Consider the following 18,561-nt stretch of genomic DNA (forward strand, 5'->3'; position numbering starts at 1 on the left):
GACCGCGCACTGCGAAGATTCTTTGTGCCCATTCGTGGGCGGTCATATGACTACAAGTATGCGGTCTGCATTGTCCCAGCCACATTCAGACTAGTCATGCCTACAGTCATGGCCAAAAGTTTAGAGAATGACACAAATATTAATTTTTACAAAGTCTACTGCTTCATTTTTTCTAATGGCAATTTGCATATACTCCAAAATGTTATAAAGAGTGATCAGCTTAACAGCAATTACTTGCAAAGTCAATATTTGCCTAGAAAATGAACTTTATCCCCCAAAACACATTTCAACATCATTGCAGCCCTGCCTTAAAAGGACCAGCTAACATCGTTTCAGTGATTGCTCCATTAACACAGGTGTGGGTGTTGATGAGGACAGGGCTGGAGATCAATCTGTCATGATTAAGTAAGAATGACACCACTGGACACTTTAAAAGGAGGCTGGTGCTTGGCATCATTGTTTCTCTTCTGTTAACCATGGTTACCTCTGAAGAAACACGTGCAGTCATCTTTGCACTGCACAAAAATGGCCTAACAGGGAAGAGTATCGCAGCTAGAAAGATTGCACCTCAGTCAACAATCTATCGTATCATCAAGAACTTCAAGGAGAGAGGTTCCCTTGTTGCCAAAAAGGCTCCAGGGCGCCCAAGAAAGACCAGCAAGCGCCAGGACCGTCTCTTATAAGTGTATCAGCTGCGGGATCGGGCTACCAGCAGTGCAGAGCTTGCTCAGGAATGGCAGCAGGCAGGTGTGAGTGCATCTGCACGCACTGTGAGGCGGAGACTCTTGGAGCAAGGCCTGGTCTCAAGGAGGGCAGCAAAGAAGCCACTTCTCTCCAGAAAAAAACATCATGGACAGACTGATATTCTGCAAGAAGTACAGGAAGTGGACTGCTGAGGACTGGGGTAAAGTCATTTTCTCTGATGAATCCCCTTTTCGATTGTTTGGGACATCTGAAAAACGGCTTATTCGGAGAAGACCAGGTGAGCGCTACCACCAGTCTTGTCTCATGCCAACTGTCAAGCATCCTGAAACCATTCATCTGTGGGGTTGCTTCTCAGCCAAGGGAATGGGCTCTCTCTCAGTCTTGCCTAAAAACACAGCCATGAATAAAGAATGGTACCAGAATGTCCTCCAAGAGCAACTTCTCCCAACCGTCCAAGAGCAGTTTGGCGATCAACAATGCCTTTTTCAACATGATGGAGCACCTTGCCATAAAGCAAAGGTGATAACTAAATGGCTCAGGGAACAAAACATAGAGATTTTGGGACCATGGCCTGGAAACTCCCCAGATCTTAATCCCATTGAGAACTTGTGGTCAATCATCAAGAGACGAGTGGACAAACAAAAACCTTCAAATTCAGACAAAATAAAAGCATTGATTTTGCAAGAATGGACTGCTATCAGTCAGGATTTGATCCAGAAGTTGATGGAGAGCATGCCAGGGAGAATTGCTGAGGTCCTGAAGAAGGGTCAACACTGCAAATATTGACTTGCTGCATTAACTCATTCTAACTGTCAATATAACCTTTTGTTACTCATAATATGATTGCAATTATATTTCTGTATGTGATAAAAACATCTGACAAACACACATAAAAACCAGAGGCCAGCAGATCATGTGAAAATATAATATTTGTGTCATTCTCTAAACTTTTGGCCATGACTGTAGCCTTGCTCAATACACATACACTGAGCAGGGCCGTGCACGTCTAGTCGGCAAGTGAGCGCTTGTATGAAAATCACATACTTGCACTCACGCACCTGCTGCCAGCACTGGACAATCCTCACTGAGTGACTGCGGACTTGTAGCCCTAGGATGGACATTCCCTTCAAGAGAAGACCTTCCACCATTTTGAGCATGCTAAGCTGGCCACAACTCTTCATGAATCAGGGACGTCTGACTCCAGCCCATCCCCTCATCAAGACAAGTGTGAGCAATGAATCGGGGCCATTCTCTTTATTATGGGGTGGATAAGTACATTTTCTTAGGGATTTATCATGCAGAATTTAGCCCATTGTGTAGGAATCATCCACCTTAAAGACTCTTACTGTTGGGATGAAATCCTGAAATCCTTGTCTTTTATGCAGCTTTTTTGATACTGAATACAATTCTTGCTTTTCTTCTTAAGCAGGATTTTAGGAACAAATAATATTACGTTATTGACCAAAATTACCCTAAAATCCAACGTATAGGATTCTAACAGTGATGGCGATAACATCCTTGCTCATTCGCTCCGTTCTGTGCCCCATCCCAGCGGCCATCTTAGTCGGGCCGATGGATCCCGGGTTCTTTTATTACCTCTCTTTGATATTTATTGAGTTTAATCCGTCCACCTACCCTGACAATCTGAGTAAGCAGGTGATCCAAATCCATCAAAGAGCCGGAAACTGCTTAACATACAAATTGAAAGACGCTCAGGATTTCACAATTTTTCTTTGCCTTTCTATTATTAAAAAAAAGTGGCGTTAACCCTATTTTTTTTTTTTTTTAAATATTGCTTTAAAGTAGCACCTATGAGTAATAAAGGTTGAAAGGCCTTCCTTACTTACAACTTAATTTAAGGTAGACGTGTAAATTGAGATTATTTTTTTCTTTTTTTAATTAATTTTCATCAAGGATAAAGACTTTCTATTAAAGGATGTTCTAATATAAAACTAAATATGTCTCAAAAATTCAGCTCCGGTGGCAATGAAATAATGGAAATGTGGCTTAAAAAGTTTGCAAAAATGCAACATTGTAATTGATATTTAATTTTTCCATGCCACAGAGTTTTCTATTTGTTTCCTCATCAGTGTCCTTACATTATTTTTCTCCCTATTCGTCAGAATTTCCGGCCTCTTTCCCCCTCTTTGCCCAATAAGGGCCCTTCTGTCCCATATACAACATCCATCCTGGCTACAGTGACACAGACCCAAAGCGGAAATATCACTTTACCTTAATCTTTATTTGTTACAAACTTGTACAAAATTGCAATTCCACAATGAAATAAATGAAGTCTAAAACTAAGAACATTCCATAAACAACAACAAAAAAAGTAAATAAATAAAATCTCAGATTGTTACAATGTATCAGGAAAGTTTCCTGGGGAAAAAAAAAAGTGATAGAAGATAAGAGTCCTGTGTGGCTCAGGAAGCCTTTAATTTTCCATTGGTGTGCCATGGAGGTGGCATTTTTGGCGGTGACATTTACCGATCTTTATAGGTGTCCTCATCCATTGTTGTAAAAAGAAACAAACAAACAAAAAAAAAAAGTTGCAACAACCTGAGAAAATGTCAAGTTCTTGTAATTGTCACTAGTGGTTTAGTCTCTCTGTAGTTGGTGTAGACAAGCTGGAGGCATCGTGCGACACTAGAGATGATATAGAACTATAAGACCCAGCATCCTCTGCCAGCCACAATGGATATTAGGAGTTGGAGTCCCATAAATTGGAATGTGTAGATTTAGACATTCCTACGCAATATATGGAAATGATAAAAAGTAAAAAAAAAAAAGGAAAAGTTAAAAAAAATCATTGAATTTGAGTCCACCAGGTATCTTGGGTGGCCTAGCCGAAGAGTGACATCCAAGCCTCTGCTGCGGAGTGGGCCGTTAATTCTTCCGGTTAGGATTCGGGCTGAGGCTCCCCCAAGGTTTATCCGCTGGACAGAACGTCAGGATCTGTGTTGTGAAAACAGGAAATGGTGCTTGAGCCGTCTGTTATAAGTCGAGGTTTATTCTCACAGAATCAAAAGAAAAATATTCAGTTATAAAGAGGTACGTCGGGGAGATAGAAGCTAGTGAACGGGCGACCCCCCAAAAAAGGAAAGTGTGACCCAGAATGACGACACCAGCGAATTTACTAACAGACTGCATGGATTCAGTTCCTTACAGATAAAAACAATATACAGTAAATTTACAAAAGAAATACTCTGTGCTGCTGGGAACCTTGTTCCTTTATCCACGTCACCTCCCAAAAGAATGGCATACTTTTCTCCTGAAATGCTCTGTGCTGCTGGGACCACATTCCTTCCCTTATAGATGTCAGTCTCTCAACAAAGTCCTCTCTCAAAATACTCTGTGCTGCTGTGATCCTGCTCCTTGCGCTACACGACACTCAGTAACTTCCCCTAAGATCAGTACAACCGTCTCCTGAAAACCTCTGTGCTGCTGGAGGCCCTGCTCTTTCCCTTATGGAATTCTCAATAAATCACTTACCTCCCACAAAGATGTGTATGGTCCTCTCCTGAAATACTCTGTGCTGCTAAAGACCCTGCTATGTAGTCACTGAACCGTAACCTCCCATGAGGTGAACTTCAAATCTTTCTTACCAGATTGGTCTCCTAAAATACTCTGTGCTGTGGGGGGGGGGATTGTGTCCCTTTCCAACGTAACGCACAGCCTACGGCCTTCCCATAACAGGATAAAGCCCTTGTCACAAACAGTTCTGCACCCAGCAACATCAGTGCGCACACGGGATAGGCACAATCATCTCCTGAAATACTGTGTACTGCTGTCGGCCATCTGTCATTATTCGCTTGGCACAATGTTCCCCTTAGGGGCGTAACTACAATAGGTGCAAGGGTTGCATGTGCACCTGAGCACTGGAGCCTAGGGGGTCTCAAAAGGCCCCTTTGGACTACATGAAAAGACCAATGCTATTAAAGACTTGCGATGATTGGGGGCCCTGTTGGAGCTTTGCCATTGGGGCCCATGAGCTTCACGTTACACCACTGCTTCCCTGCAGATTAAACTTAATTGCTGAGGGTCCCAACTTATTTTTGGCACACTTTCTAGAGCCCCCCAGACATTTAACATTAGATAAAAGTCATCAGTCTAATGTACATTAGGACCCCCTAACTCTCCCCCAATAAATAATGTCAGAGGAGAGAAGGGTCCATCATGATGAAATTCTGATTGGCCGATGATGTTTTATTTATATATTTTTTTTTACAAGAGATAAGTGTTCAAGTACATGGAGGAATCGGGAGAGGCTGCCATCTAATGTGTATGGGGCCTTGAGTAGGACTTACAACAACAAAACTTGCTGCAAGGATCACGGTCCAGAAATCAGGTCTTTGATCCATTGCACAAAGTCTCGACTTTCCACCGTCACCCAAGGGACCACTGAGGGAAATTAGCTATTTTTCTCAGGAGCCTCCGGCTTTCAGTGATGCAGGCATGCACGGAGCAATTACAGTCACCGCTCACAGCACGCCCCAAGACTGATTGACAGCCGACTCATCAGTGCAGAGCAAGTTGTCAATCAGTGCCAGGACACGCTTACAGCCCCCGCTCTCAGTGCTGTGATTGGGGAACTAGCATCAGCAGCACATCTGTATGACTGAAAGCCGGCGGCTCCTGGGAGAAAATAAGTTAGTTTTCCCGCTGGTGCCGGACTTTCAGTACCGTGTCCGGGCACCTTCCTAACCTGCAGATTAACCCTATATCTGCAGGTAATTGCGTTATCGGACCTGACAGGTTCCCTTTAAACTATGTTTTCTTCAAAAACCAACGCCTTTCAGAGACAGATATACCTGGCTGCAATCGGGCAGCTTGGCCTTGATCCTTGCTGCATGTAGTTTGGGGCAGCAAATATAAAATTAAGTGTTCCATTGGGAAGTGACAACCACTTGGGACCAGTTTTTGGGTTAGAACTGCAGCTGTCACTTCTCCCCGGCCATCATCTTTCTGCTCTGCCCCACGGTCTTTGTGATTCAGATTATTCTATATAAATTACTTTAATCCTCCCCAGAAATGTTTCTCAATTTGTCCCATCGGCCACTGATATATATTTTTTTCCCTTGGTCTCAGATCTATATTTCCAGTGACAAATTTGGCAGCAAAACGAGATTAATTGTCTGATAAAGACACAAAACAGGAGCAATATAATCTTGTTCGGGCGACTCCTGGGTTCAATTACTGAGGCGGAATCACAACAACAGGTAAAACAGACTCTTAACCAAGATTAATATCGGAGCTGCGGAGCAAAGGTGCCTGTTCATTAGAAGTCAGTGATGGCCGGTGAGGCAACATAAAGGACAACTTATTTATATTTTCTATGTCTGTTGCTTTTTAATTCAGTTTTATTTGTTATTTATTTTCAGAAAAAATACAATAAAAAAAATGCCTTACATTAATCAGATCTCCCCTTCAAGGCGCTTTTTTTCTCCATTAGATTCCCTGTGCTGAATCTCTGACTATTGTCCAGAGTAAAGAGTTTAAACTGTGCAATACTTCGTCTCACCTGTGGGGGTGCTGCAGGGAAAGTGAACCCTTAATGATGAGTTCTTGAGTGATCAGCTGTAATCTATGCAGAAACCTAACAGCAGGTCTGACTTATGGTTAGGGATCCTTCAATGCTTATCATGTACAGCTTTAAAAAATATCCTGAAATCTTGCAGTTTTCAAGCTGACTGAGTCTCAAAAGTAGACGATGCTCAGCAGTCAGGAAAGGCAGGATTACTTTGACATATAACAGTTATGTATACATGACAGAAATCCACCATTCACAATAGGAGATGTCACAGCTCACCTCCTCCCCCCTCTCTGCGCAATGACCTCCGTACAGATCACAGAGCATGCCCATAAAGCTCTCCTATAGAAGTCACACTGTAACGTTTCTCTCTAAATGTGGTTAACAGAAGCGCAGACAAGACGGATGCCTCAATGTTCATGTACCAAGAGATTAGAAAAGAAAAATATGTATACTACTATCCAGTTTCAATTATTCCAACATAAGTGATAAATTGTCTTTAAAAGAGGTTAATTTCTCCCTTCCAGAGCAGTGATCTCTGCACAGACCACCGAGCATGCTCACAACCCCCCTTCCATAAAAGTCAAAAAGTCCACTTCTGGAAAAGCAAAGTAAAATCCGTCCTACTGGCGATAAGTACAAGATTTAGGGATGTTACATACGTCTTAAAGTGGAAGGTACCCATTTTATTTTAGTTCATTGATATTAGACTCATGCTGCTTCTTGATATCTTGTACAAAGGTCTCATAATTCAAGAGACATAGTAACGTGAGCGGTATATAGGTAATGTTGTCCAACGGTTTTAACAACTATTGCTTGCCCCACTTATGCCCCCCACATACAGTAAAGTAGGCCCCCCACATACAGTACAGGTATTTGTAGATATTTTTGCAAGTAACAGTATAAAGTTTGTCTCCAGGTTCTATGAACAGAAAAGAGAAAAGCAGTAATACCAGGCACAGACACCACAAAAAAAAAAAAAAACTGGTGACGTTTCTAGGGGGGGAAAAAATAGACCCTATTTGCCATTTCCTTTGGGCAAAACACAGGTGAAGAAGGTCACGTGCAAAAGGCTACACAGAAGAACCGAGATCACAATATTGGCTCACGCTTTAGAGTTTTACCTAAAATGTTACTTTAAGAGGAAAAACAAAAGTTTTGGAAGAAAATAAACTCTTCTCCATCTCACAGATCTTCCTTGCCTGACCTATGTATCACAATTAATGACATCACGTTTTCCCCAGTACCGGAAGTCCGCTGCCTCGGAGTAATCCTTGAGTAGCCCTGTGCTTCAAACCACACATCCAAGCTCTTTCTACCTCCTCTCGCCTCCAGCTCAAAAATATTTCCAGAACCCGTCCTTTCCTCAACCCGCAATCTACTAAAAGGCTTGTGCACGCCCTCATCATCTCCCGCCTTGACTACTGCAACATCCTTTTCTGTGGTCTCCCTGCTAACACCCTCACACCTCTCCAGTCCATGCTTAACTCTGCTGCCCGATTAATTCATCTCTCTCCTCACTACTCCTCCGCTTCTTCCCTCTGCAAATCTCTTCACTGGCTCCCATTCCCTCAGCATATCCAGTTCAAATTACTAATACTGACCTACAAGGCCATCTATAACCTGTCTCCTCCATATGTCTCTGAACTAATCTCCCGATACCTTCCCTCACGTAATCGCCGGTCATCCCAAAACCTCCTCCTCTCCTCCACACTTATTCGCTCCTCACCCAACCGCCTCCAAGACTTCTCCCGAACTGCCCCTATTTTCTGGAATTCTTTGCCCCAACAAGTCCGACTATCAACCACATTCGGATCCTTCAGACGGAACCTGAAAACCCTCCTCTTCAAGAAAGCCTACAGCCTGCAATGACCCCGCTTCCCCCTTCTCTCTCACCACTACCGGTGATATCACCTCAACCAACACCAGAACTGCTGCAACCCCCCAACCTACTGTCTTCTTCTCCACCATCCTGTAGCATGTAAGCCCGAAAGGGCAGGGTCCTCTCTCCCCTCTATATCAGTCTGTCATTGTAAGATTTGTTTACTGTAAGTGATATCTGTAATTTGTATGTAACCCCTTCTCATGTACAGCACCATGGAATCAATGGTGCTATATAAATAAATAATAATAAAAATAATAACTCTTGAAAAAGTAACCAAAATGTCACCATTTGTGATCCAAAAAATGTAATAAAAAAGCAAAAATTTGGCATTGACCGGATCGGTCCCAGGTTATCTAAGGCTTCCTGTGTAGCTACCAATTTCTAAAGTTCCATGAGGCATATAGTGGATACAGACAAATGGCGTCAGAACAAAAAGTACAAAGAAAAAGACATTGTTCACAAACTCCTCACCTCGGCAAACAAAACAGCACTCGTTCTCCGGAAGAATTCGATCCTCTTCTGTGCAGTTCAATGGCGGACAGGGCTCGGCTGCCTTCTGTAAAGCGCCATTCTGTAAGCAAATAATGATATTATCTGTATTAATAGAGCTGCGTGCGGCGCATTGTGACAACACGGAAAGGTCACAGCGTCTTTAATCGACAGCGCTGCCATTCAGTGCGAGAGCGGACTCCTATCTGGCAGAGAAAATAATCACAGGCTTACAAGAAGTGTAACGGAGAGAGATCCCCCCATTGTAACCACGGAGGCTTATTTCACACGCGGTGGAGGAAGAGCCCGAAACTAAAATCAAAGCGGTAAGATGCTCCATTGAGGACTCGCGCGCTCTCAAGGAGAATAAAAAGGGCAGCAATTAGAGGCCATGAACACCTTTAACAAGGAAAAAAAAAATTCCCCAAGTTAGTGGCTTAGGTAATAATTTGCAAAGTTTCAGTTTTTATTCATTTTCAGACCTTACGATACAGTATTCATCCTGATCCAAGATTGGTATCTTCTGGGAGTGTGCTTCCCAGTAATATAGGCTGGATGTGAGCTCTATGTGCATCCAGTGTGCTCAGGTATTCAGGAGCCAAGATATCAGCACAGCTTCTATCCTGTACTAACGTGCTCTCCAATTGCGTTCCTCCTTATTTACGCCCTGTTTTTTCACTGCCCTCCCTGAGATACTTTCTCCCCTCTCCATAATGTGGAGATGTGTGTACAAACAAACCCTTCCCTCTCCTTTCTGCCATGTATATAAAAAAAAGGGGGGAGACCAGAGAGCCGAGCAGGAGCTAGATAAAGGACTTACAGACTGTACAGTAGCAAAATGGTAGTGAATTTTTAATCAAGGCTATTTAGAAAATTGCATAACTTTGCACTTAGGAGGAAAATAAACATAAAAAAATGTGAAGCTGAACATAGCCTTTACTAGAGATCCCCACCAATATCGAAATATGCTGAAATTAACACGGAGACCCTTTGTTCCTGCGACAGGAGAGGATCTGAGCACCGAGACCCCACCGATAAAAACATTTAAAATGTCACAGATGTCAAATTTATTTAAAAAAAAATAAAATAACAAAAATTAATAAGTCCCCTATATGTAAAAAAAACTCTTCCCGGGTCGTGCTTAGCATTGCAGCTTAGTCTTACTTTCTTTTATAACACAGCTGCAATACCAGTCACAACCCATGCGCAAGAGAGGCGCTGCTAAAACTCGCCACAGTGGATTAATGCGAACCACTAGACCACCAGGACATGTAGGAGTTTTGATATGGATGAATAGAGTATGGGGACACAATGTAAAACCAATTTCTGTTTCAGGATGTCCTTGCATGCATTTACCCTAGTCCACCTCATTAGGGCTAATTCACACAGCTGCATAGGGGATATATTTTCCGGTCCATGTTATGGATCAGCAAGTACCGGCCCACCATGGATCGGTCGACCCAAAACTAACAGCTTTACATGTCTGTGAACATTGACTACGTGGTCATGTGAATTAGCAATGACTAGCATTGTGTTGATTGTGGAGACTGACAACACTGGGAGTCAAACAAAATGAAAAAAAGAGTTAAAATGGCCATTTGGCCCCAGATGACGGGGTCCCCATCCAGGGCTGTCCCTATAAAATACATCATTGGTGCATATCCAGATAGCACTTTGATGTCTTATTAATTCCCATCCTGCACGTCTATAAAAAAAAAAAATAAGTAATCAAAAAGGGTCTCTCATTTTAACCCTTTGTGTAAAATTTCCAAGAGCGCAAACATTTCAATGAGATTTATGCAAATTCTGACAAGTCATTTACAACACTGTTTCCATCCGAGCCGCGGTGACATTGAATCACCAAAAACCAAACACATTTCGCAATTCTAAGCGAAGGTTAATTACAATGCACTTCAAGACGTTAACCAAGGAACGGCCGGAGGGGTAGGAGAGCCCAGTAGAAGAAACGACTCCATTAATATATAACGAGGCAGTCACTGAGACGTTACCATTATTCATTATACAATCAATTTCTGTAAATTATTAGGGGGGAGGTCTGCAAAAAATAAAAATAACATCAACGTGCAAAAAACTAAACTTATGAACGGTTATTGGGTGCAGCGGCCGCACTTCCATACATCATTTTCAGGATGTACAGATCAGGTCTCCTCCGTACATCCTGTTCTGGCCATACAGGTATGTGACCGTAGCAGACAATCACTGGCTGCAGTGGTCACATGCCTGTCCAGCCAGAAAAGGAAGTGAGAAGACAAGCAAAAAATAGTTGAACTTACTTTACATTCTTTGCACGTTGTAGTCAGGATCTTCTGACCTTCCGCCAGGACTTTTCCACCATATATGCATTTGGCTGTAGTGCGGAGAAAACACAACATAACAGAAGACATTACAATTTATAACTTGAGTCACTCGTTTTGCTGCCCTTCCTATCTTTGCTTTCTGGACGTCAGTTTACATACAGTGTATGCTCCAAAGCTTTACAATGGAATATTCTCATAGGAAGCATTTCTATAGTCCTCAGCCATACATGAGAATTAGAGAGAGTTCTTCATCCCATCACCAAAGAAATCTTTGAATGTTTTCATTATCAGATGTTTCCAAGGAGCCAAAGAACTGCAGAAGAATTATAGTAGAGTTTGAAGAACAATGGCCCACCACTCCAATGGTTCCAATTAACTATATACAATCAACACGACTGATGGAGTAGATACACTAAAGACCATTGTTTGGACTCTCCTAGGATTGAGGAAGATGTTCATTACCATTTGTCAAAACTCCAGTACAGTTTTTTCAAAGCTAGAACTCCATGTCATGGCATACCCGGACCTGTGGTTTCACGATAGCTGGGGACACATGTTGGGGAATGCTGACTATTGCTCACCTTGTACAAGTAAACCTGCTCAGAAAAATAAACATCTGAAGTTGAGCCACCACATAATGAAACTACAACTAAAAAGCTAACATTAAATGAAAAAAAAAAAAAATTCTTTTTGAAAGGGAGTCTTTTGCATAAATCTTCCTGAAAGTATCATCAATGCAGAACCAGTTTCCAGATTTTCTCTAAGGAGTGCCACCTAGAAACAGAGACCAAGATATACATTTACGTAAAGACCCCAGGATGAATTGCAAAAGCCTCATCGTCTTTTTGAATTTCCCAAAAGGAGGGTTACAAAGAAACTTTAAATTGAGACGGCAAAAAAAAGATTTAGAGGTCGGTCCAGTCGGTGGCACTGCAAGGTCAAAAAGTCAACTGAATCCAGCATGTCAGAAGACAAAATCAATGTGGCCACTGATTTGGCCATTACTCTTCATCATTAATTAAAGGTATCTGCATCTTTAAGCAATCGGCTTCCAGTGAAATCATGTCTAGGGTTCAAAGGCCTCTTGCCCCAGGAAATCAGTCTCATGTTCTGCACTGATGAGAGGCAAGAGCTGCAAAATGGTTGTGGAGGCTTCTGGTTTGGCCAGCTATCCTACCTCATAGGATCAATGTTGGAGATCCAAGAGTAGCAAGCTGTAACAGGGGGCATTAGACAGACCGTTTTCATTCTTCTGGAGGAGAGCTACTTTGCAGTTTAGCAAAATTAATAGCAGCACTGAAATATAATAACACAATTCCTTCAATCTACCCCTTAGCGAAGACGGGAGTGAGGCTCAATGTATGAGTGAGCTCAGTGTATGAGACCATGTCAAAGAAACGAGAAATATCTCCTGGACCCTTGCAGGTACGATAAATAAGGGGAGGTGTCGCTTTAAGTTATCTGAAGTCAAAATTCCCATTTGGAAATGATAGACTAGGTATTCAAACATAACTTGACATTACATGATGTCATGGAAAATGGGATTTGAGAAAACCCCATTATGTCCTGGCTCCATTCATGAAGGGTTGTCCATGTAATAAAGCATTAGGTGTAATACAAAATGACATTATAGGGATTTTTTTCTTGCCATGAGATTTTTCTTATGCATTTTTTTTTATGGTGCCGAAACCCGGGATTATGTATTACTTTTAAACACCCCTCAAGAACCACATGGTTGGAGAATTTCCTTTACGTGTCTATCTATGGTTCCTTTATAAAATTCCATTAATGCTCAGAACCCATGTTGCAAATAAAATCAGGTACATTATAGAAATAAAAGCACACTGTTAATAATTCTAGTTTATGGCACACAATATGTCAATCAAATGTTGCTCCCAGAATAAAGCAGCAGAGCGTGGAGCCGCCCTCAGGCACATTGAAAGGCCAATATTATGAAGACAAAACCTTGAAGTCTTGGAGAACAAGCATCAGAATGCTTAGCTGAATGATTATTATGAAAGTTTTTGAAGGGTCAAAGATGAGCTTTAAACATGAACCATAGTATGATATTTCTAGAACCTTCTAGAAATCTCCCATTTCACACTACTGAGGACATTGTAAACTGTCAGCACTTTCCCCCCTCCTTTACAGCCCTCTGCCTGTTGGTAAAAGTATACCATCCATTTCCTGTTGGAGAAAGGAATGTGGAGTAGTTAAGGGAAAGCATTCCTTTGTGTGAAACATGTGACTGAATGAAACAATAGGAAATATTAAAGAAGCCTATCGGGCACTGCGCTCGTGACAGAGATATAAAATTTACATTTCTACGAAGGGCATGAGGCCAGCTTTCTAATTCCTAATTTTCACAGTTATAACCTTTCCAGAAACTGAGATATGGATTGCTCCCAAATGGAGTGTCTTAATTATGGCATGCTTGGTGTTATTGGATTTGATTCGTTAAATCACAAACAATTATGCCCTATGTGTGTTGGTACGGGTTTTTCTCGCTTAGATATAGTTATTCTAAGTTTTGTAGCCAAACCATAACTTAGAGAAAGGGGGGTTGGACCTCACCAGACCACCCATTTCGTGAGGTCACAGACCCTGGACTATAAGGTATTCCCTATCAAATTAAAGTCAGTTGGAGCTACAGAGTCCGTGCTGACAAGACGTGCAGATGAGTGGAGACGTGTGGCTCCGCCTTCTCCCCCCACATGGTCTGCCTGATACCGACTAAGCACATGTGAGTGTTACTTTCTGTCTTTTTAATCCCTTTATGTTATATTTGTATTGTACATATTTGATGTCTCAATTTATAGCAACTTTTATCTATGCAATCACTGCCCATTTGGGAATAAGTGATAAAATCTATTAGCTCTGTCTCCATGCTCTAAGAAACGAACTATGCACCTTTTTTAGATAATTACGCTACTGTTCGGGTTGGCTTCGAACCCCTCCATTAAGTCTATAACTTAAGTGGAGAAACCAGGAGCTGGTGGCAGCGTGGCGTTTGCGGTTGGTTAGGCTGGTTGGCAGTCCGGAAGGGGCTTATATTGCTGGATTGAGTGGTTGAGGCCACAGCATTGATAATTCCCTTACTGCAGTAGTCTAATTGGCCGTGCACAACAAGCAGCCCGTCCGGCGACTAATTATCCTAGGTGCAGTTCCCTGACTGACCTGAGGGTAAGGGGGGCGCTGGAGAGCAGCGAGTTCCGAAGTGGAACTGAGAAAGTGGAATATACATAAATCCCCGCAGTTCTTGGAAGGTTGTTAGCAGTGGTGGGGCATCCAAAATAACCCCCTGCGGTAAATTGTTAGAGCGAGATTAGCTTGCTGTATATTTTGGTCACATGGTGCCAGTGTTGAGATAACTAAGATAAGCCCCCACTGTGCCTGTGATAGCCGTGTGCCGGCAGTGTGTCGCATCCCTCCGTCCGCTGACAAACCCGTGTCAGTGGTGGGATAGTCACATATTGGTGGCCCAGGCTGCTCTGTCCGTCACAATTTGGTGACAGCGGTCTGCTGTTCGTCACATCAGTGTGCGATCATCTCGACCACGTCTTAGTTATCCATTGTTATTTTTGCCCCAAGCCCTTCTCTACAGATTTCCTCCTCACCATATAACCTTCTTCAATTAGATGACACATGGCAATGACAAAGGTAGGGGAGATATGATGGCTACCAATTTCAAATATTATATGGTATTATTGCATTGGATATTTTTTCGGGCATCTCTGTTGCTCGTAGGCAAATACGATTGCTTTTAAATGTAGTCTTGGCTACACCTGAACCCTCAATCTACTGAAGTCAATGGGGACATCTATTATTATGGTCTAAAAATATCTTAGAAACTAGACCAGAGAACTGACACTGCCGAATTCATCACAGTGGTGCACGCTCTAGGGTAATTTTGAATTCCTAACACAGACTCTTGTTTGCCTTGGTTGTTTTCTTTAATCAGCCATTGAGTTTCATGGGCTAATGTGATCCAAAAAAATGGATCAGAGTAGTACAACTGCGATATTGTACAGCCAATCATCAGTCCGTGCATATGAACCGAAAATATGGACAGAAAATGTTCCCTAAGGCTGGTTTCACACTTGCGTTTTTTTGCGCTAAAAAAGCATGCGTTTGTTTCCTATACTATACATGGGTGCGCATACACATGCGTTTGTACGCGCGTGCGTTTTTTTTAGTGTGCGTCCGGACGCACAAAATGCACCCTGTTGCATTTTTTGTGCGTCCGACTTGTCTCAAAAAAACGAATGCGCACGCAATGTGCACAAAATTCACCTAAAAACACATTATAGTCTATGGGTGCGCTGACGTGCGCATGGTAATGCGCACATGAGCGCAAAAAAAGCATGCTTTTTTAAAAAACCATGCGCAAAAAAACGCACACAAACGCATGATGCGTTTTTTATGTGCATTTGCACTGCGCACGGTGCGCAGCACAAAAAACCGCAAGTGTAAAAGTAGCCTAAGTGTCGTAAAAGTTTTAAAAAATGCACAACTGCCACAAAAGACTTCAAGCTGTCATTGATGTTAGAGGGGGCAATACATGGTATTAAAAAATGGGGTATGTGAACTTTTGATCAGGGTCATTTGGATGTTTTGGGTTGTCATTACGATTTAAAAAGAGAAAAAAAAAACAATAGTTTGACAATAAATGGATTCACCTAACCACTAACCATGAAAGAAGAAAACGTTGTGGTGTTATCATTCATATTCTCTGAAAAAAGGCCAAGAAAGCAAATATTCTGGTGGGGTATATAAACTTTTGAGCACAACTGTAGGTGTAATAATGAGAAATGACACAGGGAAAAAGTATTGAACACATTTATTGAAGAATACTTCATACTTCGTACAAAAGCACGTGTTGGTGATGACAGCAACAAGAGGTTCCTGTATGAGAAACTAGTTGTAGGCATTGCTCATGTGTGATTTTGGCTCATTCTTCCACACAAAACACTCTTCACGTTCTAAATATTCCGTGGGCTCCTTCTATGAAATCTAAGCTTCAGCTGCTTCCACACATTTTCTATTGGATTCAGGTCCGGTGATTGACTCGGCCATTCTAGCAGCTTTATTTTCTTTCTCTGAAACCAATTGAGCGTTTCCTTGGCTGTCTGTTTCAGACCATTGTCTTGCTGAAATGTCCACCCTTGTTTCCTCTTGATCATCCTGACAGAAGATTTTTATCAAGAATGTCTTAGTACATTGTCCATTCATCCTACTTCAATTGCAAGAAGTTTGTCAGTGCCGTAGGCTGAAAAACAGCACCACATCATGATGTTCCCACCTTCAAACTTCACTGTTGGTATGATGTTCTTGGGGTGATATGCAGTGCCTTTTGGCCTCTAAACATGGTGTGAATTATTGCATCCAAAGAGTTCACTTTTGGTCCCATCTGACCAGACTACATTCTCCCAGTATTTCACAGGCTTGTCTAAATGTTGTTGAGCAAACTTTAAATGTGCTTGAACATGCTATTTGATCAGCAAAGGAGTTTTGCGTGGTGAGCGTGCATACAAGCCATGGTGGCTGCAGGATGAGCGTGCATACAGGCAGTGGAAGTGGAGGGCATTACTTCTAGTTTGATTTGAAAACAATTGTATCTACTGTTTCCAAGTCTTTGTGTAGCTCCCCACAGGAGGTCCTTGGCTCTTGGACAACTCTTGATAATTATTTTCACTTCCATGTCTGAAATTGTGACGGACTCAGCTTCTGCCGAGCCGATTTTTTGAGTGGACCGTCTGGGCCGTGGCACCCACCCACCTAGGGCGAGCTGACCTAGTGAGGAACCACCCCCTATACAGGGAGCGTCAGGGGCAAGACCAAGGGGGTGAGCCACCACGACTGCTGGGACCAGACGGCCGGCTCAGGGAGATACTAGTGAGTGTCTGGCAGCAGGACGAGCAGGATGCAAAACATAAAGCGAGGTCACTGGGTTTCTTCAATAAACGTGGTTTCAAGCTTTAACCAGGTGCAAGGCATAAATAGAGAAACACAGCAAAGTGCGTGCAAGGGCACGCCAAATGTTCAAGGCATAACACGTGCTTGAAAACATACCAGGATCCAAGGCAGGGTATGTGCTAGGAGACACAACAGGGTTTCACGGAAGGATGCGTGCTAGGAGACACGCCAGGGTCCAAGACAGGGTGCGTGGTAGGAGACACGCCAGGGTGCAAGACAGGGTGCGTGCTCGGAGACACGCCAGGGTCCAAGGCAGGGTGCGATGGCATCGGACTCCGGACTCCTGGCAACGACCGACAGGATCCAGGCATCAGGCTACGGAAATCAGCTCCGGACATCAGGCCACAGTCATCTGGTTCCAGACCTCTGGCAGCGGTCGGCAGGTTTCGGGAATCCGGCAGGCAAGCCAGGGTTCAAGGCAGGGTGCGAGCTAGGAGGCACGCCAGGGTATAGGCTAGGACCTGTACGTGCAAGAGGGCACGACAGGGTACATGGCAAGACCTGCGCGTACTTTAGAGAAGCACGGGGAGGTATGCCAAGAAGCAGGCTAGGGCCGGCGCGTGTGTTAGAGAGCACGCAATGCACAGTGCACAGATAGCGTGGTTGCAAGGAAGCACAGAGAGCACGGCTGGGGCACTGGCTAGCTGGTCGGGCTGCGGCACAGACAGACGGGCAAGACTGAGGCGAGCCCGGATGAGGCATAACAGGCGACACAGCTGTCACTGGCCGACGAGCACGGCTGAGGCACAAGCAGGCGGGCACGGTTAGGGCGGCACGGCTGAGGCACAGACAGGAGGCTAGGAAGGCCAGGCGCGTGCAAAGGGCACGCGAAGAAACAAGGCAAAGCGAGGCAAGGTACAGAGCAAGGAACGGAACGTAGGCAGTAGCACAGAGCCGGGTACAAGAGAAGAGAAGCGGAGTGTATGCTAGAGCCCAGAGCCGGGTAGAGACAGAGCTAGCAGCGGAGCGTAGGCCGAAGCCCAGAGCCGGGTCAAGGCAGAGCCTTGAGACTAGCCTGGAAATGTGCAAGAGAGCACCATAGGTCAGAGAGCAGAGATGGTGCGTGTGCCAGGAGGCACAACAGAGCACCAGGCAGAGAACAGGGCTAGCAGCGGAGCGTACGCCAAAGCCGGGTCAAGGAAGAACCTTGAGACTAGCCTGGAAATGTGCTTGAGAAGCACCATAGGTCAGAGCCGAGGAATGGTGGGTGTGCCAGGAGGCACAACAGAGCACCCTAGATCAGAACACGGAAGACCAGGCAGAAACAGGGAAGTGGAAGCAGTACAAGGAAAGCATAGCATAGACAAAACATGGCAAAGCAGGCAAAGGCAGAGAACACAGGAAGGACTACAAGTCCAAGCATGACAGAGACAAAACATGGCACAAAGGACCACAAAAGACATGGCACAGGACAAGAGGCAGAGTGCAAGCACAGAGCGTGTGCAGAGACGCACAATAGGGCAAAGTGCAGGGGCACAGAATACAGGGAGCGACCGAGCAGACCAAGCAGCCATGCAGGGAGGCAACACGATACTCAGCCCCGACCATAGGAAGGGGCGGTCTGATAAAGCACCATAGCACCTGCACTTCCGGATCAGGACCAGGGAAGGACTTCTGGTTCAGATCCTCCAGGATCATAGAGTGGATCACATGGGCGA

The 18,561-nt window shown here is 43.7% G+C and overlaps 1 protein-coding gene across 4 annotated transcripts in view; it reads right to left on the reverse strand.

Annotated features, from left to right (window-relative positions):
* NELL1 (neural EGFL like 1) overlaps positions 1–18,561 on the reverse strand; it is an 860,783-nt gene that overhangs the window by 536,007 nt on the left and 306,215 nt on the right. For all 4 annotated transcript variants that reach the window (XM_073578304.1, XM_073578303.1, XM_073578306.1 and 1 more), the window contains 2 exons: positions 10,904–10,977; positions 8,592–8,691 (listed from right to left, as the gene is read on the reverse strand). In XM_073578304.1, coding sequence (XP_073434405.1) covers positions 8,592–8,691; positions 10,904–10,977 — 174 coding nt within the window. The remainder of the gene's footprint in view (positions 1–8,591; positions 8,692–10,903; positions 10,978–18,561) is intronic.

Source organism: Dendrobates tinctorius, unplaced genomic scaffold, assembly GCF_039654945.1.
Source record: "Dendrobates tinctorius isolate UK_male_01 unplaced genomic scaffold, ASM3965494v1 ptg000059l, whole genome shotgun sequence".
Lineage (NCBI taxonomy): Eukaryota > Metazoa > Chordata > Amphibia > Anura > Dendrobatidae > Dendrobates > Dendrobates tinctorius.